General features: G+C 38.8%; 1 protein-coding gene across 8 annotated transcripts in view; it reads right to left on the bottom strand.

Moving 5' to 3' along the window:
- ARHGEF6 (Rac/Cdc42 guanine nucleotide exchange factor 6) overlaps positions 1 to 23699 on the bottom strand; it is a 116649-nt gene that overhangs the window by 53301 nt on the left and 39649 nt on the right. For all 8 annotated transcript variants that reach the window (XM_070463253.1, XM_070463252.1, XM_020875337.2 and 5 more), the window contains 2 exons: positions 16720 to 16790; positions 2302 to 2396 (listed from right to left, as the gene is read on the bottom strand). In XM_070463253.1, the coding sequence (XP_070319354.1) occupies positions 2302 to 2396; positions 16720 to 16790 (166 nt within the window). The remainder of the gene's footprint in view (positions 1 to 2301; positions 2397 to 16719; positions 16791 to 23699) is intronic.

Here is a 23699-nt window from a genome sequence, read left to right as displayed (position 1 = left end):
TAATTGGAAGATATTATATATGCCATATAAGGCACAAGGAAAAAGAGCAAAATCCAGCTTCTCTTAAATTAAAAGGCTCATAAATCAACTCATGGAAATCTGGAGAGGAAGTAGGAGGGAAGAAATAGTACTGATGTGTGTGTGTTTGTTTTGGGAATGGAATGGAATCAAAGACAAACTGAACAATTTTATCCATCACCTCTGTACTAAGAATTTTCTCATCTTTTCTTCTCCTACCAAAAAAAAAAAAAGGAGCCAACACTACTGTAGCGTTTAACACTGAGGTAAGCATTTTACAAATAACAACTTGTCTTAACCTTACAACAACTTTATGAGATCGATACTATTGCTGCCTCCATTTTACACATAAGGAAACCCACACACAGAGAGGTTAAGCAAATCAGCCAAAGTCACAAGCCAGCGAATGGTGAAGCCAGAAGTTGAACTCAAACATTCTAGCTCCAGAGTAAATGCTCCTAACCACTTTTTGAGAGAAAACTTCTCTGAAGATTGACTTAAAAGGCCAATGTCTGCCACATGTTCTTTCTCCTTAATACAATAATACTAGGGGAGGGTTTCCAGGAGAGTAATTTTTGCTGACAAAGAAAAGGAAGACCCAAACAGATGTTACCAGTAACCCCTAGAGTATAAAAAGCACCCAGTTCCTCCACTCTGAAGCCCTCTTGAACCACAAGCTGAAAAACCCCTCTCATGGGTGTCAAAAGTGAAACCGTTTAGCCAGCTTTCCTGGCTGTTGCTCCCCTAGAGCAGGAGGAACTTGACTGAGCACTTAGCTGGACCCTTCAGGATTAAACAGTAAACAGTCTGCTTTGCTCAAATCACTTTGGGGTCTACAAGGCAGAACCAATGGAAACTGACTAAGTGCATTTCGAATTTCCATGGAACAGTGTGGTTCTGGCTCGGTTCTCTCACCTCCTCTGCCCTGACTCTTTTCTTTTCCTTTCCTTTTGTCTAGTTCCTGATTGCTCATCAATCACTCCTTTATTTGAAATCTTACCATCACTGCTGTCAGGTTTAACACATCAGTTTCCCTCTCCTCCTCTGCCTTTCACCTCTAGAACACAGACCCACATTTCACTCAGTGGCAGGAGACACAGCGGGCTGAGTCTGGTCACTGACTGACCATGTGATGGGCAGGGCAGTGAGCCTCTCTGGGATTTGGTTTTCTTATTTATTCAATGAGGAAAGTCATTTCTTCCAGGGCACTAGACCCAATGATTCACTGAAGTTCCATTCAGCTCTAAGAACTATGATTCACAGAGCACTTCATATTTTACAAAATAATAACAAAAGTTACTTTGTTGTTGATCATTTAAACTCTGACAAAACACAGGAATACAAAATCCTTTCATACTGAAGTAGGATTCCCATAGTGTCATGAAAATAACCAAGTGGAAAATTTAATAGGACATTATTCCTAAACAAGCATGATTTAGAAAAAGGGAGAAAATAGTGAAATACATCATTAAATTTATTTAAGCTAGAAGTCAACAATTTAGGCAATTGTTTGGCAAAAATATACTCAAACTGAGATAAAAGAAGAGGCTTTTGTCCTCCACTCTACGTATCAACTGCTAAATTTTCTATTTGACTTAAATCATAATCTCTAGGAAAGTTTAATCCATTAAAATAAAAACACACAAATGCAGTTAGACATTATTTGTTACATATGCCAGGTCTACAAGCACCGAAAAAATGAGTGGTCAACAGTTTTCTCTTGTGAAAAGGAAGTTTGCAATTCAGGTCTTCGGATTTCTACAACCAGATTAAGGTTTCAATACTGGATTGTGAAAAACATTCTAACATTTCTTTCTCATTCACTTTGGCCTGGGTGAAACACTGGCTTGAATGGCTCTCACAAAACGCCACACTTTTTCCACTCTCAGAGCATGGGAAAGAGTTTCTGCCCTGGCAAGCGAAGGTCACAGCAAGCACAAGAATTTCCAGTGTCTGTGCTTTTCGCATAAAAACATCAGCAAGTCCTTTTTCTGGAAAGGAAAACCAGATATATCCTTTTAAAAATGGACAAGATAAAAATGGTGACAGACAGAAAAGCAGATCGACTCATTCCCGCCACAGCCAGAAGAAAGAGAAAGTCAAGCTCTCCAAAAGCAACATCTTGCATAATTTCTGTTGCCTTGACCATGTTCTTGGCAACCTGTGATCTGTGGAAATTCTTCTAAAGGGCAAAATCAATTATTCAGTGACATAAGAGTAATGACTCCATATGCTGACATTATCTTGCTTTGCTTACTGAGGGGTTTAAAACATAAATCTTACTTGTTATTGGACTGCAGGGGTCTTAAGTAAGTAACAAGAAGAGATTGAAGTTCTTTAGCATAATCTTTTTCGGTGTCCAAGATATTCTGTAACACCTATGGAGAAACAAAGATCAAGGTATTGTAATTGTCAGAAAAGTCCAAAGTAAAATGCAGTTTTAGATCTTTTTTCATTTATTTTTATTAGTTGGAGGCTAATTATTTTACAATATTGTAGTGGTTTTTCCATACATTGACATGAATCAGCCATGGATTTACATGTGTTCCCCATCCTGAACCCCCCTCCCACCTAGTTTTAGATCTTTTAATCAAATTATAATCAAATTATAGCTTACTCAGGCTAGCACTGTAAGGAACACAAAATCTGAATGCATTCTAGCAAAGTAATAATTGCATGACAACTGGTTATATTGCATAACTCATACAAACATGTTTTTTCAGAATTACCTTTATTTGGAGGGGCCCTACTATTTACACAGTATGGCTCAGAATGCTTTTGTATGCTTTAAATTATCTTATCCTCAGTAAAAGTCTCAGCTAACAAAGGATCATCATTTCCATTTTATGGTTGGGAAGACTTGAGACCAACTACCCCAAGACATAGAGATTCAACATCAGGATAATTTCATGATAACTGATACCAAACACCAAAACAGATTTTTTTAAATGATGTTTTTGAGAAGAACTTTAGGTGACAAAATCTGAGGACACTGAATTTTTAAGCAGGGTAAAAACTGGTTTTTTAATTAAAAGTAAAAAGTGCTAGTATAAACATTTCAAAGAGAAAAAGAAGCTGAAGTGTGAGGAATTAAATGAGGGAAATGATGCTTACCAGTATTATTAATGATAGCCAAAAGAAAATCCTCTAGGCAAAATAATCAATAAATAGGTACACAGTTTCTCTTCCCCCACCAGTCCTGGAGTCATGCCCCATTTCCCAGCCTTTTCTGGAGGCAGCTACAACCTTCACTCCAAGTTCTTAGAGATCCACCAAGCTAACATTTTGGTGTACTTTCTCTCATATCTCCTAATCCATTCAACACAAATTTACTGAGTGTCTACGTGGTGACAGGACTTCCCTTGTGGCTCAGCTGGTAAAGAATCTGCCTGCAATGAGGGAGACCTGGGTTTGATCCCTGGGTTGGGAAGATCCCCTGGAGAAGGGAAAGGCTACCCACTCCAGTATTCTGGCCTGGAGAATTCCATGGAGAGTCCATGGGGTCGCAAAGAGTCGGATACAATTGAGTGACTTTCACTATGTGGTGACAATGGCCATGCCTGCCCTCAGGGAGTTTCTACTCTATCTGCAGAAGGAGACATTAAACAGGGGTGGGGGGGCTCACAAGACCATGTGAAGCATTCTTAGCCAGGAGAAGCCCCTTAACCTACCAACATGCCAGACATGTACTCACAAGACAGTGCATGATGATCTGCTTTTGAAAGGTGGAATGGAAAAACTGCCTGGAGGTCCAGGTAGCTGTGGGGTTTTTTTTTTGAAACAACTGAGCTGAAGGGTGGTAGTCCAGGCTCTGCTACCAATGAACAGGTTGCTTCAGTTTTAAGGTTTCACTTGCCTCATCTCAGATTGTGACATTTCACCTACCTCAGAGACCATTGTGAAGAGGTAAGGGAGACACTGCACATGTAGATGCTGGGTGAGTTGGGAAACAGTCCCCTCCAATTTAAAGGGTTAAAAAAAAGGTTCCTCAATGGCAGTATTGACATTTCAGAGCAGATCACTCTTTGTTGTGAGGGGATGCCCTGTGCACTGTAGGATGGTTAGCAACATCACTGGAATCCACCCATCAGATCTCAGCTGCACGCCACCCCCTACCCAAGTGTGATGATCAAAAATGTGCCCAGACAATGCCAAATTCACCTGAAGGGCAATATCACCCCTAGCCGACAAGGACATAGGCTACAGGGGTGGCCTCAAGAGTTAGGGCTTAAGTTGTAGTCCCTCCTCCCAGCCACTCATGTCTACTTTCAGTTTCTCTGTTCCTTAAGGAGGAATGCCTACTCTAAAAATAAGCATGCATCTAAGGGGCCTGGAGGTACCAATGTGCTGTGAAACTAATCCAATAATGGAACAGAAATGTTACCCCCTATAGGAAGTCAAAGCACAACAAAGGAAATCAGAAACTATCTTGAGATGAATAGAAAAAAAAACACACAACATAAAAAACTTGTAGGATGCAGTTAAAACAGTGCTTGGAGACTGTAAATAGCTATACATAAATAGCTATAGCTACACCTATATCAAAAAAGAAGAAAGAGGACTTCTGGTTTCCACTGCAGCATTTAAGGCATTTGCTAGTCATTGTGTGTTAGTCACTCAGTCGTGTCCGACTCTTTGCGACCCCATGGACTGTAGCCTGCCAGGCTTCTCTGTCCATGGAATTTCCCAGGCAAGAATACTGGAGTGGGTTGCCATTCCCTTCTAGTCATTACTCCATCCTAAAAACAAGAAAATAGCTTTAAAAAAATGGAAAAAAGAACTTTGCTTACATTTGTCAGGGAATTGAGGTCGCAGGGGGGAAATGATACACTCAAAATTAGAGAAGCAGACAAGCAGATAGAGATCATATCTTGCTGGAGCAGAAAACCATGAGAAGCCTCCACAGGAATGGGAAGCAAGGTAGGAAAACCTGAACTGTAATTGATGAGTTGCTAGAGGCTCACTTTGCTGTACACCTTAAACTAACAACACGAACATTGTTAATCAACTATACCCCAATATAAAATAAGAGTTTTTAAAGAGATATTTTTTAAAAAGTGGTGCTGTAACCACTCGATAACTACATGCAAAGAAAGAATTTGCACTCCTACTTCACATCATATTAAAAAATTAACTCAAAATGGATGCCGGAGTTAAAATAACAAAACCCTGAAAAGAAAATAGAAGAGGAAATCTTCCTGACCTTGGATTTGGCAATGGATTCTTGGATGACACCAAAAGCACAAGCAACAAGAGACTAAAGATAGATAAATTGAAATTCATGAAAATTAAAAACTTTTATGTATCAAAGGACATTGTTTAGTCGCTAAGTCATGTCTAACTCTTTTGCAACCCCATAGACTACAGCCCGCCGGCTCCTCTGTCCATGGGATTCCTCAGGCAAGAATACTGGAGTGGAAAAAAAAAAAAGAATACTGGAGTGGATTCATGGCAATGTATGGCAAAACCATTACAATATTGTAAAGTAATTAGCCTCCAATTAAGATGAATAAATTTATTTTAAAAATTAAAAAAAATTAAATAAAAAAAAAGAATAGTGGAGTGGGTTGCCATTTCCTTCTCCAGGGGATCTTCCCAACCCAGGGATCAAATCCATGTCTCCTGTGTCTCCTTTGGATTCTTTACCACTGAGCCACCAGGGAAGATCACCAAAGGACACTGTCAAGAAAATGATCCACAAAATGGGGAAAATATTTACAAATCATGTATTTGAAAAGGGTCTACTATTCAGAATTTACAACTCAACAATAAAAGCAATCAATTAAAAGTTGGCAAAGGATTCAAATAGACAACTTGCCAAAGAAGATATACAAATGGCCAATATGCACATAAAAAGATAGTCAACATAGTTAACCACTAGGGAAATGCTAATCAAAACCACAATACTACTTACACTTAGTAGAGTGGCTATAATAAAAAGAAAAAATAGAAAATAAAAGGGGTTGGTGAAGATATGGAGAAACTGGAACCTTCATACATTGCTGGTGGGAATGTAAAAAACTTTCTATGGAAAGTAGCTACTGTGGAAAACAGTTCAGCAGTTCCTCAAATAGTTATACATACAGTTATCATATGATCCAGTAATCCATTACTAGAAAAAATGAAAAAATATGTCTATGTGTATGCAGGTCAGGAAGCCACAGTTAGAACTGGACATGGAACAACAGACTGGTTCCAAATAGGAAAAGGAGTACATCAAGGCTGTATGTTGTCACTGTGCTTATTTAACTTCTATGCAGAGTACATCATGAGAAACGCTGGGCTGGAGGAAGCACAAGCTGGAATCAAGACTGCCGGGAGAAATATCAATAACCTCAGATAGGCAGATGACACCACCCTTATGGCAGAAAGTGAAGAAGAACTAAAGAGGCTCTTGATGAAAGTGAAAGAGGAGAGTGAAAAAGTTGGCTTAAAGCTCAACATTCAGAAAATTAAGATCATGGCATCTGGTCCCATCATTTCATGGCAAATAGATGGGAAAACAGTGGAAACAGTGGCTGACTTTATTTTTCTGAGCTCCAAAATCATTTGCAGATGGTGATTGCAGCCATGAAATTAAAAGATGCTTACTCCTTGGAAGGAAAGTTATGACCAACATAGACAGCATATTAAAAAGCAGAGACATTACTTTGCCAACAAAGGTCCATCTAGTCAAGGCTATGGTTTTTCCAGTGGTCATGTATGGATGTGAGAGTTGGACTATAAAGAAAGCTGAGCGCTGAAGAATTGATGCTTTTGAACTGTGGTGTTGGAGAAGACTCTTGAGAGTCCCTTGGACTACAAGGAGATCCAACCAGTCCAGTCCTAAAGGAGATCAGTCCTGGGTGTTCATTGGAAGGACTGATGTTGAAGCTGAAACTCCAATACTTTGGCCACCTGATGTGAAGAACTGACTCATTTGAAAAGACCCTGATGCTGGGAAAGATTGAGGGCAGGAGGAGAAGGGGACAACAGAGGATGAGATGGTTGGATGGCATCATCGACTCGATGGACATGGGTTTGGGTGGACTCCGGGAGTTGGTGATGGACAGGGAGGCCTGGCATGCTGCGGTTCATGGGGTCGCAAAGAGTCAGACACAACTGAGAGACTGAACTGAACTGAACTGAAATATTTGCACATCGATTTTCACAACAGCATTATAAATAATAACCCAAAGGTCCATCAGGTGATGGCTGGATAAACAAAACCTGTTATATCCATACAATGGAAGATTAATCAGTCAAAAAAAGCAATGAGTTACTAAGACATTCTACAACATGGGTGAATCTTGAAAATGTTATGCTAAGGACACAAAAGAACAAAGATTGTATGATTCAATTTATATGAAACATCCAGAATAAGGAAAATCTACAGAGACGGAAAGTAGATTAGTGCTTGTTAAGGGCTAGAGGGTGTGAGTACTAATGGGTACAGGGTTTCTTATTGAGGTGATGAAAATGTTATAAAATAAGATGGTGGTGATCATCACACAACTCTGTTAGTTTATTAAAAATCAGTGAATTGTACACTTTAAAGTGGTTACTTTTGTGGTATGTGAATTATATATCATTATAGCTGTTATCTTAAAGTCAAAGGACAAATTTCTCATCTGTTAATGGAAATTTTTCCGTTTTTTCTCTGAGTTCAAGTCCTTATCCAGTAGAATATCCTTCCGAACTCAATTTGTCCATCCTTACACCTCTCTGCCCAGCTGAGCTGTTGTTCACTGCAGTGTGTTAAATAATCACTTTTACTCACACTCAGCACTAGGATTCATTTTTTTATTCTTAGAAATAGAAAGAGCTGCACTAGAATTCAACAGGGCCACAGTTATTAAGAGGTAAAATTCATACAGATTTCCTTTTTAGGAATATTTATTTGTCTACAGTATTCATATTGAAAGAAAAAGAGGTTGGTGGCCTGGCTTCCCACTTATATCCAGGAAAGAATGAAGTCAGTTTATCACTTCCTTTGTTCACATTTTTCTGAAGAGACCATGTCTGGTAATATACTGTCTCAAATCCTCAACCTTACTTTCAAGCACCATTGTCTGAAACTGTCATACTACACAGATTATAATGTCCGTTTAAAAAAAAGAAAAACAAAGTCAAAAAGAAAACAAAACACAATCATTACCTGAGGGAATTTTTAAATTAGAAATTTCAAAGACATTATTTACATCATAAAGTGTGATTTTTTAAGACAACTAAACATCACTACTTTAACTCCATGGTTGCTATAATTCAACCTCCCTCTCCCTGTTGAAACAGTTTTATTATTTCAACTTCCTTTAAAATGCAATCATCTTGAGTTCCCTTAAGAGAAAGGACTAAGATTTTGCAAGAAACGTGCCAACTGCCCTGCTCCAAGGGGTTTATTGGAGTGTGCTAAGTGAAGCAGCATGCTTTCCAAGGGTTCCATCTGCGCTGCCATCACTCATACGGGACAAACAGAAGTAGGAAGGCAGACACCCCTTACTGCCTTTGACTGAGTTCTGGAGAGCTGAACAGAAACATATACTAAACTCATACTGTTGCAAGTTTTGAGGGTGGCTGAATGCTGATTTTACAAGCTAGATTGACAAAGGTGATTAATGAGTCCTTCATTAAGTAATGCAAAATGTGTTTGAATGATGATGTACTAAACAGTATTGCCCTTGCTGTGGTGTGATTAGTAGAAATGCTCATCACGGTGGATGTCTAAGATTCTTTCCCAAATTCACTTGGATTTTTATTGCTTTCCTCCATCTCAAAAGACCAACTGATGAACTTCGGAGACTGGTTCTTTATTTTTCAGGCCACAGGGCATCTACTGTAAAAGGATTAAAAAGGGAAGCAGACAGAGAAGGCTATGTGTTCCCAAACAGAAGGCCTCAGTGGTGAGTCAGAAGGCAGGGAGTTTGGCAGGCCAACCAGCTTCAGAGCAGTACAATCTGATTGAGATGAAATCCACTCAAATACTAAAATAGACTGTCCAGACATTGCCTTTGCTTCCCTGACTCCTTCTTCACAAGGACAATGGAGTATCCTTTTGCTCAATTAACCTTTGACTAAATTCAGAATAAAACAGATGGTTAGAAGCCATAGAAAAAGAGGTAGAGGCCTTTTGAACCTACATCCTAGGCTATTGATTTTCCAGTAAAATATATTTCCTCCATTTCCTGGAAAGGCTTTAGAGTGAATTCATTTTTATAACTCTGTTTTCCAAAGGGAACGAACCTTATAAGTCTGAGGAAATTATTTTAAGGGGCTAAAATGTGGAAACGAAGGCTGAATATAGAGATATGTCCCATGATAAAGGAAAACTATAACAGCCCTAGGAAAACTTAAATCTAAGCCAAACCACTGTGTTATAGGAATTCTGAGATAATTATGATGCCTACAAAAAAATGAGTTTGTGTTGGTAAACTACTATGAAACCGGAAAGGGCAATCCATTATTGTATTTATACCATATTTGGCTTATATGACAGAAGAGCCACCTGGTTACATTCAAGTGCAGTGGTCAGTTTCACTTCTCCAAGTCCTTGGTTTTCACACAACAAGCAGCACCATGCCCTGTAACTGACAGACTCGGCAAAACAGAGTTGAACTCTGAAAACTCTCATCATCTCCCCAACTTCAGGTGGAAGACATGGATGAGTCAAACAAGAAATAAGGCAAAAAAAGAATAGGGCATATGGGAAAGAATTAAATGGATAGATGGGTAAGGTAGTTTAGATTAGTGGTTTAAAGAAGAGAGAATGCATAGAAGTATTTTAGGGCAGTGAAATTACCCTGAACAACACTCTAAAGGTAGATAGATGTCATTATACATTTGTCCAAACTCCTAGAATGTCCAACATCAGGAGTAATGGCAATGTCAACTCTGGACTTTGGTGCTAATGATGTGTCGATGTAGGTTCATCAGTTGTCACAAACACACCACTCTGATGGGACATGTTGATAGTGGGGGAGGCTAAGCATGTGTGGGGGCAGGGGTATACAAGACATCTCTCCCTTTTGATCAATTTTGCCATGAAGCTAAAATTGCTCTAAAATATAAAGTTTGTTGTTTTTTTTTAAGAAGGGTAGATAAGCACTAGAAAGGTAGAGGAAAAAATCTTCCCACCTTTCCTACCAAATGGAGGCACTGAAGACAGACTAGTTAGGCATCTGCCATACATTACAATAAAGTAGAAGAAAATTAGAAAAAATAAACAATACTGGCCCTTACTTATTATATTTGCCTATTCGGCTGTAGGGGAATATCTCTACAGATATACAGTTGCAGAGAGAGGCAACTTCCAGAGTTTAGTACAGGCAAACCTCGTGTTATCGCACTTTGCTACATTTCACTTTGCGGACATCATGTTTTTTCACAAACGGAAGGTGTATGGCAGCCCTGAATCAAGCAAGTCTACTGGTGCCGTTTTTCCAACAGCATTTGCTCACTTCGGGTCTCTGTGTCACTTTTGGTAACTCTCCCGAGTCTACATTTTATCATTATTATTATATTCATTGTGTGATTGGTGATCTTTGATATGACTACTGCAGAAAGATTACAACTCACTGAAGGCTTAACAATAAAATATTTGTTAATTAAGGTGTGTACATTGTTTTTTAAGACATAATGCCATTGCACACTTAATAGATGACAGTAAAGCATAAACAGGGACTTCCCTGGAGGTCCAGTGGTTAAGACTTCACGCTTCCACTGCAGGAGGCACGGGTTTGATCCCTGGTTGGGGAACTAAGATCCTAAATGCTGTGCAGCATGGTCAAAAAAATTTTTTTTCATTCATTTTTATTAGTTGGAGCCTAACTATTTCACAATATTGTAGTGGTTGGTTTTTGCCATACATTGACATGAATCAGCCATGGATTTACATGTGTTCAAATTTTTTTAATTAAAATTTAAAAATTGGATAGGACTTAAAAGAAAAATAAAGTGGAAACATAAGTCTCATATGCACTGGGAAACCAAACAACTCATGTAACTCAGTTTCTTGCAATGCTCTGGAATCAAATGGGCCTTCCCAGGTGGCTCTAGTGGTAAAGAATCTGCCTGCCAAAATCCATGGCTGATTCATGTCAATGTATGACAAAAACCACTACAATATTGTAAAGTAATGAGCCTCCAACTAATAAAAATAAATGAAAAAAGAAAAAAGAATCTGCCTGCCAAAGCAAGAGACTCAAGAGACATGAATTCGATCCCTGGGTCGGGAAGATCCCCTGGAGAAGGAATGGCAACCCACTCCAGTATTCTTGCCTGGGAAATCCCATGGATAGAGGAGCCTGGCGGGCTACAGTCCATGGGGTTGCAAAGAGTCAGACACGACTGAGTGACTGAGCACTCATGGAATCAAACCTGCAATATCTTTGAGGGGTGCTTGTATCAGGATTACTGTGAGCCTGGCCTATTTGTGGCAGCACAAAGGACCACATTCTTACAGTGGGCTGCACTTGTTGCAATAAATAAGGAATTTCACCCTCTGAGAGGCATTTTGATGGGAATGGAAGAGAGTGCAGTCCCTTCTGCAGGGACAGGTTGCAGGCGCGCACATTCTTGCCGGGATGAATATGCTCACATGGTTCTCCCTGCCTGACTCCCGTTCTTTGCTTATCTAAGTCCTAACATGTCTTCAGTCCTCTCTGTCATTCAACCTTTTCCTGTTGCTGTTGTTGTTTAGTCGCTAATTCATGTCTGACTCTCTGCGACCCCATGGACTATAACCCGCCAGGCTCCTCTGTCCATGGAATTGTCCAGGCAAGAATATGGGAGTGGGTTGCCATTCCCTTCTTCAGGCCATCTTCGCGACCCACAGATCAAATTCGCGTCTCCTGTACCTCCTGCATTGGCAGACAGATACTTTTTTTTTCTTTTTTTCCCAATTATTTTTATTAGTTGGAGGCTAATTACTTTACAATATTGTAGTGGTTTTTGCCATACATTGACATGAATCAGCCATGGATTTATTTACATGTGTTCCCCATCCTGACCCCCCTCCCACCTCCCTCCCTATCCCATCCCTCTGGGTCATCCCAGTGCACCAGCCCTGAGCACTTGTCTCATGCATCCCACCTGGACTGGCGATCTGTTTCACACTTGATAATGTACATATTTCAATGCTGTTCTCTCAGATCATCCCACCCTCGCCTTCTCCCATAGTGTCCAAAAGTCTGTTCTATACATCTGTGTCTCTTTTTCTGTCTTGTATATAGGGTTATTGTTACCATCTTCCTAAACTTACCACTGATAGACCTAGGAAATCCAATGTTTTCCTTTATTGATTTTTGAATTTTAGTTTAGTGAGTATCAGAATCGCCTGTGAGGAATGGAGAGAAGGCAGCTGAGGGAACTGTTTAAAAATGCTGTTTACTAGGACCTATGGCCAAAGATTCTGATGTAACAAGCCAGATGTGGATCCCAGATATCTACAGTTTTAATGGTCTCCCTGGGGGCTTTCAAATGCAAAAGATTCCCCAGCCACATCTGGAGCAACTCATCTTAGGACAGTTTGTCACGTGACATCATTGCCTGCCATGTGGCTTACACCACGTCGGTCCTGTCTTCCCAGTGAGACCATGGATGCCAAGACCTAAGCACTGCATGCAAATGAAGCCTGACAACTAAGCTACATAGTTTCCTCTTTCTTTTCTTTTTTTTCAATTTTATTGCAATCTAATTGACAAATAAAAATTATATATACTCAAGATATCTTACTTGACATTTTGATGTATGCACACATTGTGAAACGATCACCACGATCAAGCTAATTAACACATCCATCACCTCACAGTCACCATTTTCTTTTGTTGCTATTGTTCTTTATTTTTAATCCCTCCTGGCACATAACATCAACTTACAATAGGCAAAGAGAGTCACTGAGCAGAAGATTATTAGAAAAATAACTCATAGAAAACAATATGCTTTTGTTCAATGGTGAGAGATGTTTAACAAATGACAGTGAATTTTTAGGACAATGAAGGAACCAAAGTCAGGAGCAGCAAAAACCTCCTCTAGGCTGCCATGTCCCTAAAGGATGCTAAACTCCCTTTCAAAACAACCGGCTAGGAGAGGCCAAGCCTCAGTTAGACACATTAAACATGCCTCATGGCAGATGTAAGTCTGAGTCGGGCTCCCTACGTCACTTTGATCATACTGGAGAACTTCTAAACATTTCAGAATTGATGTGCCACCAGAAGCAAACTGAGGCTTGAATGGGTCTGAGATCAGCTGATAATCCCTCAGAAACTTGAAAGAGGGGACAGAATGTGTGCAGACCTGCAAATTCCAAGAGGTCTCTATCCTGTCCAAGCTTACAGGATGTGACAGTTAATTTTATGTGTCAACTTGATTGGGTCATGAGATGCCCAGATTAAATAATATTTCTGGGCATGTCTGTGAGAGTGTTTCCAGGTGAACTTTGAACCAATAGCCTGAGTAAAGCAGACTGCCCTCCCCAGTGTGCATCATCCAATCTGTTGGCCTGAATAGAACAAAAAGGTGAAGGAAGGGTGAATTGGCTCTCTTTGTACCTCACTGCTTGAGCTGGAACATCTTCTGCCCGAGGACTGGAATTTACACCCTTAGCTCTCCTGGTTCTCAGGCCTTTAGACTCAGACTGAACTACACCACCACCTGTCCTGGGTTTCCAGTTTGCAAATGGCAGACCATGGGACTTCTCAGCCTCCATAATCACACAAGCCAATTCCTTACAGTAAATCTCTCTATATGTATCTATTGGTTCTGTCTCTCTGGAGAACCCTAATACACAAGACCAAAATACAGAAAGCATTTAGACTAGCGAGGACTCGCTGAATGCAAGAGCATAAGAACATGTCTGATCACAGACAGTATCGTCAGGGTGTGAGAACAAAAAAATCTCCATGAAGGAGAAATAATGAAGAAGACATAGTTCCTGTTTTATTTATAGCTATATTTATATTTAAACAGGCTATGTATATGTGTATGTGTATACACACACGCACACATCAAAGAAAGTTTGGCATCAGATTCAGCAAGATGTTAATGATGATCATCTCTGAGTGGTGGAATTACAGGTGATATTTATTTTCTTCTTTATACTTTTCCTGCACTGTCTGATTTTTTAACCATTATTTATATAATAAAAAAATTCTTCCTGTTTTTAAAAAAATGAAGTAAAAATCAGACACTAGTGCTCTTATAGAACTAGCAATGGAAAACATCTACAATTAATGACTCTTAGGAAGAAGAGCTAATGTGAGATGAGATGGGGACACCTTACATATGGGTGAACTTGATTTTCCAGATCTCCAAATACTGTGGGTGAGTACTCAGGTATTCAACACAGATTAGGAGGGCAATCAGAACACTTGTAACATATTTTTAATTTGTTGCTGCTAAAAATTTGCCTAAATACGCAAAATGTAGATTTTTAAAAAACACCAACAACTAGCCCAAATCCCTTCACCTACATATCTAATTACAATAGTAAGTCAAACTGGTCTCAATAATCCAGCAATATTCATACTAAGGCTCTACAGTTCCTTCTCAGGCCATCATGGGCTCCCCAAGACCTTTTGAGTTTTTTTAAATTAAGTTTGGTTTGAGAAAAAATTTAAATATATATATATATATATTTTGGCTCAACAATTTAACTTCTAGGACTCCACATTACAGATCTTTATACACTTTGCCAAAGTTACACACAGGATGTTCACTGCAGAATTGTTTATAACAGCGAGAAGTGGAAATAAGGTACGTGGACTCCAACAGGAGGTGGGTGATAGAAACTGCAGTACATCTTGAGTTGGTATATAGTATAGATAGGATTTATATAATGCCCATAAGAATCACAAAGGTTAGTCTGCCTTGGATAATCCCAACAACATTTAAATTGGTAGACTCAGCAGAGGTAGAGAGAGAGTCAAAGCAGAGTGATTGTATGCTCCAGACCAGCAGGGAGAAGCAACTATTATAACACTTTTATTCACCATTTGACTGCACCCTTCCATTAAAAATTTAATCATTGGGGTTCACCTGGAAGCTAAAAGAAATGGTCAGGACCAGAGGTGGGGGGGAATTGTGTGAAGGTGGTTAAAAGGTACAAACTCACAGTTATAACTACTAGGGATATAAAGTACAACATGATAAATATAATTGACACTGCTATATGCTCTTTATGACTGTTGTTAAGAGAGTAAATCCTAAGAGTTCTCATCACAAGGAAAAACATTTTTTTCTATTTCTTTGATTTTGTAACTCTGTGAGATCATAGATATTCAATGACTTACTGGGGTCATCATTTCATGATGTATGTAAGTCAAATCATTATGCTGTACACCTTAAATTTATACAGTGCTGTATGTCAATTATATCTCAATAAAACTAGAAGGAAAAAAAAATACAAGGCAAATAAATAATTGAAAATATGATAACCTTAAGTTATCAGAACACAAATTGTGTAGATAGCATGATTACAACTACATAATGATATATAGCTATATATGTGTAGGAAATGCATCAAAACATTACCAGTTTAAAAAAAAAGTGATCAGGGATGAAGAGAGAAGATGAAGAGAGAAGGGAGCCTTAGCTCTGTTGGGTGATATATTTTAACCTCAGAAATGTAAAAGGAAAATAGTGACAAAATTATCCCCTATGCTTACTGTCCAGGCTACCTATGAAGTTCCTACCTGATTTTTCATACTAAGTACTGTTCATGTTATCATTATGAAGTAAACTCACTGAAGAATGATATTCCATTTTTTGAAACCAAATGTATAGAGAGATTTAAAAACTCTTGAGGGACTCCCCTGCCAGCCCAGTGGTTAGGACTCTGCACTTCCACCTCAGGAGGGCATGGGTTCCATCCCTGGTCTGGTAACTAAGCCCCCACAAGCCACACAGTATGGCCAAAAAATAAAATAAAAACTGTTTATCCATGCACACGATGAAAGGAGTCAGCAGCAAAAACATTAGGTGAAAAGAACATTAGGTGAAAAGTGAAACTATATTTCAGCTGTGATGCGGAAGATGACAAGGCTACCGAACAGGAAGACTTCGAGGTTATGAGGACTTGACCTTTTCATTAGTGACTGGGCCAAGTCTGGGAAGAAGACATGGAGGAAAACAGAGTAGATTAAGGGAAATTATACAATTTCTTTTTCAAACAGGAACTTATTTTGAGTATTGCATATGCCCTATTTATAGCTTATATATTTTGACATATCTGTGTTCAAGCCAGAGCCATTTCATTCCTCCCTCTGTGCCAAAGGGCAGTCTTCTCTTTGGGCTCTCCTCAAGAACAAGGTTGACAATATTTCCAAGGATATCATAGCAGATTGATTGATTCTAAAATAAAATCACACTCTGCAATCATGTAAACTTTACTGCATTAAAGGAACTTGGGAATTCACCTCCTATCTGTAAGGCAAGCTCTAACTGCTGAATTTCCCCATAATGTCCACATATCAGCCAATTTCTCTTTTGTTGCACTTTAAAAGGCCTTGCTCTGAATCTTTGTGCTACCCTTGAATTACCCAGTACAGTGGATGTAAAACTTCTAGACATCTATAAGAAACCTACAAGTAGAAGAGTTCCATTATAATGAAGCTGACATTAGACCCTTGCAATGCAACTTTCTCCAGTCTTCCACTGGTGTTGCCTCGACATTTCAGTGGTTCTCCATATAGAGTCAAGAAAATTTTTGTTCATCATCTGAATACTCACCACAGTATAATAATTCTTGGTAAGTGGAGTTGCTTCAAATCCTTTGACAGCCTTGGGGGAGAGAGGTCTCTCTGTGAAAAAGACATTTAAATTATGTTAATATCACACAAGTCTAAGATGAACATTTTATAACATAGATCATCTAACATATTATAAATATTATCAAGTGGAAGGCTCAAAGGAAATGTACATTTCTAAACAAATGAAGCTATAATCTTACTAAACTACAGATGGTCAAGTCACAGCTTCTTTATGACAGGGTCAAGGCAAGAACTTCAGATCCAGTTTGGGCTGTTTCTTCACTCATTTGCCTCTCCATTCAACTTATTATAAAACAGATAAGCAAAGGAATGCTAACCAAATATGTTATGTTTGTAACTTGCAACTAGCCATACAAGAATAACATAATACAGATAATAGCAGCCATTCTTTCTTGGGACTGGCTGTTTATTGTGCCCAGAATAAAATAATCAGAATCTTGAATACACTGAAAGCTAGCAGGAAATTCTTCTGTGTATCATTTTAATATCATTAATTGTGCTATAAAATGTTGCCTTTCTCTTACAAAGTTTGTCTTATCTATTAAACTCATGACTAAGAGACATCCAAGGATGCTTTTTTTAAAAACAAAGAAACCACTTAATAAAAATACAGACAGGGGACTTCTTTGGTGGTCCAGTGGCTAAGACTCCTCACTTGCACTGCAAGGGGATCAAGTTCAATCCCTGGTCAGGGAACTGAGATCCCACAAGCCACCCTGTGCAGCCAAAAGAAATTAAAAAAATAAAAAACTACAAGACAGCAATCATAAATGTTTAACAGTGTCACTACAGACTATCTTCCCTACTCTCATTTTGTCCTTTTTTTTTTTTTTGTCCTTTGTATCATTGCTTTATATTCCATTTTTACCTTGCTATATTATATTGTATGCTGCTTTACACTCCTTCTGAAGTATGGTAGAGTATACATAAGCAATTATTATCATCAGGCCTTGATCTTTCCTTTTCTAAAAGTAATATTTTCTAGTTTTATATCTATGACATTCCACTCCTAAAAATGCAATATATAGAAAAGAAAAACCAACAATTAACCCGTCACCAAGAGCTAACCATCATCCACAGTAACGTTTTGAAATATGTCTTCCTATTTCTTTTATCATGTGTTTGTGAACACACACACACAGTGATCTTTCTTAATTCACCTACAGCTTAAGTCTCCTATTACAACACTATTTCATGAACATTTTTCCATTTAACCTTGATTTCTAATGATTTTTATATTTAAAATATCCCTTATGTTTACTTGGCACTTAACAGCTTTTAGGACATTTTATTTGATCTTTACAACGACCCTGTGAGGCAGAGATGATCTTCTCATTTTGCAGAGGTCACTAAAGTACAGAAGGGTGAGGTCAGCTGCCTAAGGGCATGAATTTGGGAAATGGCAGAGCCAAGACTGAAGCCCAGGTGTGTCCTGACAAGAGCCTGTGCTCCCAAGCAGCAGGACGTCCAGAGATGAAGCTACTGAAGGGCCTGGTCGATGGCATGAGCAGTGGTTCTCCCTCCACCTCGGAGCTCAGAGGGGCCATCAGTTCGATCTGGGATGGTCAGAGAAGACCTTGCTGGGCAGGGGGGTATTTGATCTGTCCCTGGATGGGGGCTAGAATTCAAACAGGCTGAGAAGACAGTAGAGCATTTTCTCGGCAGGGAAGATTCCAGAAGCACAGCTGTAGAAATGGCAACACTCAAGGCAGGGCTGTTCCTGTTCCAGCTGGACCAGGCTGTGTAAAGTGGAAATACAGCAAAAACGCAGCAATGAGGGCCAATTCTCCCACTCCTCGGTGACAAAAAAAGGGGCATTAAGATCTGCCTGGATCCACATGGTGGCTTCACGAGGCTTTACTGGATAAATCTGTGCAATTCAGAGCCACCCAGACTATTAACTTGAGATTATAAGTGGCAGAGTCAAGACAGGAACCCAAGTACTGTATTGACAAGTTTGTTGCTCGCCCCTCCACCACCACACTATGGTTTTGGACTCTTCAGCATACTTGAAATCAACAGTTACCAAATTCTTTTAGTTTTTATTAAGCAAGTTTTCTACAGTATAGCCCTGATGCTACTTAGAATTCAGTTGTTTTGTGTAATTATGACATAAACCAGTCTGATAAAAATAGAACGTTCCAGAGAAACCAGCAAGATGTGGTCGCATTTCGAAAGCAAGGCCAAAAGGAAGGGTAAACAGTAATGGAAAGTCTGTTAAGACGCAGAAGAGGAAAGGAAAGCCCAAAGGAATTGGTCACTGCAATTGAAAAAAAATTGGTAACTATGTAAAGTAGAACAGGGAAACATGAAAGAAAACAGTGACTGCCATGGCGATTCCTGGGTGGCTGAACATAAGGCTAACAGAGCTGGTGCTTTGATAAGATCAATAAAATTGTTAACAAGGATTTACTGAATAGCCCAGGGGACTATATTCAGTATATTGTAATGACCTATAATGGAAAAGAATTTTTCAAAATATAGAGATATATACATATATATGTATAACCAAATCTTGTACACCTGAAATTAACACAATATCATAAATTAATCACACTTCAATAAAAAAATTATAGTGAAAAAAATTTTAATAAAACAGTCAAACTCTAGCAAGACTGACAGAGGAAAAAAGAGAGAAGACACATACTGCATATATGAAAAGTGAAATATGGGATATCACTACAGACTCTAGAGATACCAAAAAGATAATAACTAGTATGAACAACTCAAAACACATAAATTTGATAATTAGGTGTGAAATGGAGCAATTTCTCAGAAAACCAAAACTACCACAGTTCACCCAATATTAAGTACACCATTTGAAGAACCTTATAACTATTGTAGAAATTGAATTTATAAATTTAAAACTTTGGAAAAAACAAAATCTCCAGGCCCATATGGTTCTAATGGGGAGTTCTACCAAATATTTAAGGAAGAAGCCATAGCAATTCTTCTCAATCTTTTCCAGAAAATAAAAGAATTCATTTTATAAAGTCACTATTACACTGACACCAAAACCAGACAAAGACAGTACAAAAAATAAAACTGCAGACCCATATCCCTCATGAATTTCGATGAAAAAACCTTAACAAAGTATCAGTAAATAGAATTCAGCAATATTTTATAAGAACTTTATACCATGGAATTCATCCCATGGATACAAGTTGGTTAAATATTCAAAAATCAATAGAGGAAACCCATGTTAGTAATAGTCTAAAAAGAAAAATCACATGATAATATCAACAGATGTAGAAAAAGCACAGGGCAAAATTCAGTACCCATTCAACAAAAACTTCCAGAAAGAAATAGGAATAAAGAGCTTCTCCAACTCAATAAAGAACATCTACAAAAACCTTACAGCTAGCATCTTACCTAATGGAGAAAAACCTACGGCTGAATGCATTCTGAACCCCAAGATCAGGAACAAGGCAAGGATGCCTGCTCTCACTCAGCGTCGTGCTAGCAGGTCTGGATGTCCCTGCAGTCTTGGTGCAGAATGGGGAATCAACCCCGAGAGAAGAAGGAAAACAGATTTGGAAGGACAACCTTGGGAAGTCTTTAAAAATGTAGTCTTTGCAAACAACAGGCCCCATGAAAAAATTCAAGGGGTGGATGCAAAGAGAAAAACACCAGTACTAGGTTTCAGTGACAGTTCTTGCCTCTTGTTCCTCCTTTGCCCTCTAACCCCCAGCCCACTGCCTACTCTTACCACGTGTGGTCTTAGCTGAAACCCACTCTCAGCGAGACACGCAGAGAAGGAATGAATACGTGGAGGTTCAGAAGAGACAAGTTCAGTCCCTGGGGGTGATTCCAAGTGACAGAAGAGGGGTCAATTTTCCCTCCCCAAAATGTCTCTTTGGCACGTGGATTATACTGAGCTGAAAACAATCAAGGCTCTAAAGACTCAAGAAGTCTTTCTTTTTGCCTCCCCCTTAGATGCCTAGAGAATTTAGGTAGAGGGCCTGTTCCCAGAACAGAGCTATCAGCAGAGACATCTGCAAAGAACATGGGCTGGGGGTGGTGGGGACAACTCTTGGAGATCAGAGTCCACTCTGTGTTCCATGGTCTCTGCAAGGCCCAGCAAACATTTATTTACCAAACATTTGCTTTTCCATCTCCTTGTCAATTGCCTTCCTCCCCTTTGAAGTCCCAAACCACTACCCCAACACCCTCTTTTGTCTTTAGCTGAAGATGGTATTTAAGGTGAACATTTCACCATTTTGGCAACTTACTCAGTTCCCCTGGGTCTCTCCCACGTAGACGTATTATTAAAAATTTTTTGTGATTTTCACTTGCTGATCTGTCTCTTATCAATTTCAAAAAAACCTAGAAGGGTAGAGGAAAACTTCTTCCTCCCCAATATAACCTAACCAGAACTAATATGAAAAGTCTGCATTTAAATTTTCCAAGATACTGAGTGGTTTTGTTTTTCATTGTTAATAGAGATAGAACTATTCTGTGTTCAATATTAGAATTTGTCAATAAGTTATTTTAGCATGTTATTTGCTGGTTACTGTGTATTATATGTGTGATGAAAGAATTAAAACTATACACAATTCTAATCAATAAAAAAAAAGAAAATATAAACCTTTTAGGCGGTGTTTCTAAGGCCATTAAAAAACTGGTCAATTCAATTCAATCAACAAAAAAGAAATCAATCAATGTAGTGAAGAATTCAAATGGGTTAGTTAGCATAACTCAAACAACAACAGTGTCACACAGGTATAGACGTTAAGTAACCTTCCTAAGGCATTATGCTAAGTGAAATAAATCAGAGAAAGACAAATACTATATGTACAATATGACATATACATGGAATCTAAAAAATAAAACAAACTAGTGAATATAACAAAAAGAAGCAGACTCACTGATACAGAAAACAAACTATTGGTGACCAGTGGGGAGAGGGTAGGGGAAGGGGCAATATAGGTATAGGTGAGTAACAGGTACAAACTATTAGGTATAAAATAAGCTACAAGGATATACTGTACAACATGGGGAATACAGCCAATATTTTATGATAACTATAAATGGAGTATAACCTTTAAATATTGTGATCACTATATTGTATGATTTATATAATACTATACAACTGGGCACAACTGGGGCTTCCCTTGTAGCTCAGTCGGTAAAGAATCTGCCTGCAATGCAGGAGACCTGGGTTCAATTCCTGGGTCAGGAAGATCCCCTGGAGAAGGAAATGGCAACCCACTCCAGTATTCTTGCCTAGAGAATCCCATGGACAGAGGAGCCTGGTGGGCTACAGTCCATGGGGTCGCAAAGAGTTGGACATGACTTAGCGACTAAACAACAACATAGAATAAATAGGAAGAGTCATTTCTTAATCTGCCTTAATACAAATTTAATTAGCCATCTACCTAATCCCCTCATTTGACATTTATATTTACCTGCAAAGAAGAAGTTTTAGAAGGATTTATTGGCCCCTTAACTGAATCAGCTGAAGAAAACAGAACTTGCTTAAAATATCTGCTCCAATCATATTTGCCTCAATAGCCAGGGAAATTTTAATGCAAAGTCCTGATAAAACCTTCACCCTTTCTTGGTAACAAAGACAAAAATTTTAAGGGGAGATATAACCTATTGTGTTACTGAGATATAACTTACTGTGATGTAGTGACAAACATGATTTTGGTGTGTAAACAACAAGGTCATTTACAAGTTACCACTAATTTTGAAGAAAAAGACTGAAAACAGGATAAATCGCTAATTTTCTTATTTATAATATATCTGAGTCAAATGAAATGATGGAGAAAAAAAAGCTTCTGTAGTTTATATAAAGACTAAGTTATTCATACATGTACTTTTCAAGAAGTAAGATCCTTGAAAAAAATATTTTTTCCTCAAAATGGGGTTTATTTTTCTCATGTGACAAGAAATTGAAAGGTGGCCAGCAGGACTGGTAACAAGAGCTTCCTAATGTCACCTGTGTCTGAGTTCTGTCATTCTCGCGGAGCAGCTTTTGTTATCATGGTCACAAAAAGCTATTCTATCTTCAGCCTTAAACTCATGTTGAAAGGTGTGTGTGTGTGTGTGTGTGTGTGTGTGTGTGTGTGTGTGTGTGTGTAAAACATTACACTCAAATATTCTATTTCTCAACTTTCTACAGTATTAGAGTGGTGGTTCTGTAAGTCCTCAGAAATCAACCTCCTCCTGAAGAGAGGAAGAAACTGTCTCCAGGGCTTCGGCCATAATTATCTCTAGACAAAAGTTACAGAGGATTTCTCAAACTTAAAAATCCATTCCCCAAGGGCAAACTTACCAGAGCATGAAGTGCTCTTGTCAGTGGAACAAAACTCTGCACAGCTCTCCACCACGGAGCCAGCAGAGCCATCTGCGGGCTGAGGGTTGCCTGGGACTGGAGTTCCTTTGTTTGATTTCTAAGACAAAAGAACCTGGAGCATCAGCCTGAATTGCAGGCTACCATGAATGAGTATTCCAGAATTCCTGACTCTTCCAGTGATCTCTGTGTTACACATCTGGCCCAACAGTAAGCAGATAGAGATCACAGAAGTCCTTTGTTCCATGCCTGATTCAACTGAAAGGACCCAGAAGTTGTATAGCAGAGGGGTTGAAAACTCCAAATTGAAGGTTTCGTTTCTTTGAGCTACACATTTAATCTAGAAATCATTTTTAAAGACTCTTTAAAGATAAATGTTCTTTCCTAAGTGGTCACATCACTATGGATTTTATGGAAAGACATTCCAAAGTTGACAAGTATCTTCTAAGAGTCAGTCACTCAGTCGTGTCCGACTCTTTGCGACCCCATGGACTATAGCCCACCAGGCTCCTCTGTCCGATGGAATTCTCCAGGCAAGAATACTGGAGTGGGTAGCCATTCCCTTCTCCAGGGGATAAAACAGAATAACATTGAATTTATATTGTCCCTCAGCAGCATTCTAAGTAGGTTGTGGCCTTCTT

The sequence above is a fragment of the Odocoileus virginianus genome, unplaced genomic scaffold, assembly GCF_023699985.2.
Source record: "Odocoileus virginianus isolate 20LAN1187 ecotype Illinois unplaced genomic scaffold, Ovbor_1.2 Unplaced_Contig_1, whole genome shotgun sequence".
NCBI classification, from domain to species: Eukaryota; Metazoa; Chordata; class Mammalia; order Artiodactyla; family Cervidae; genus Odocoileus; species Odocoileus virginianus.
The sequence above is the reverse complement of the archived record's forward strand: the minus strand, read 5'-3'. Positions and strand labels throughout refer to the sequence as shown.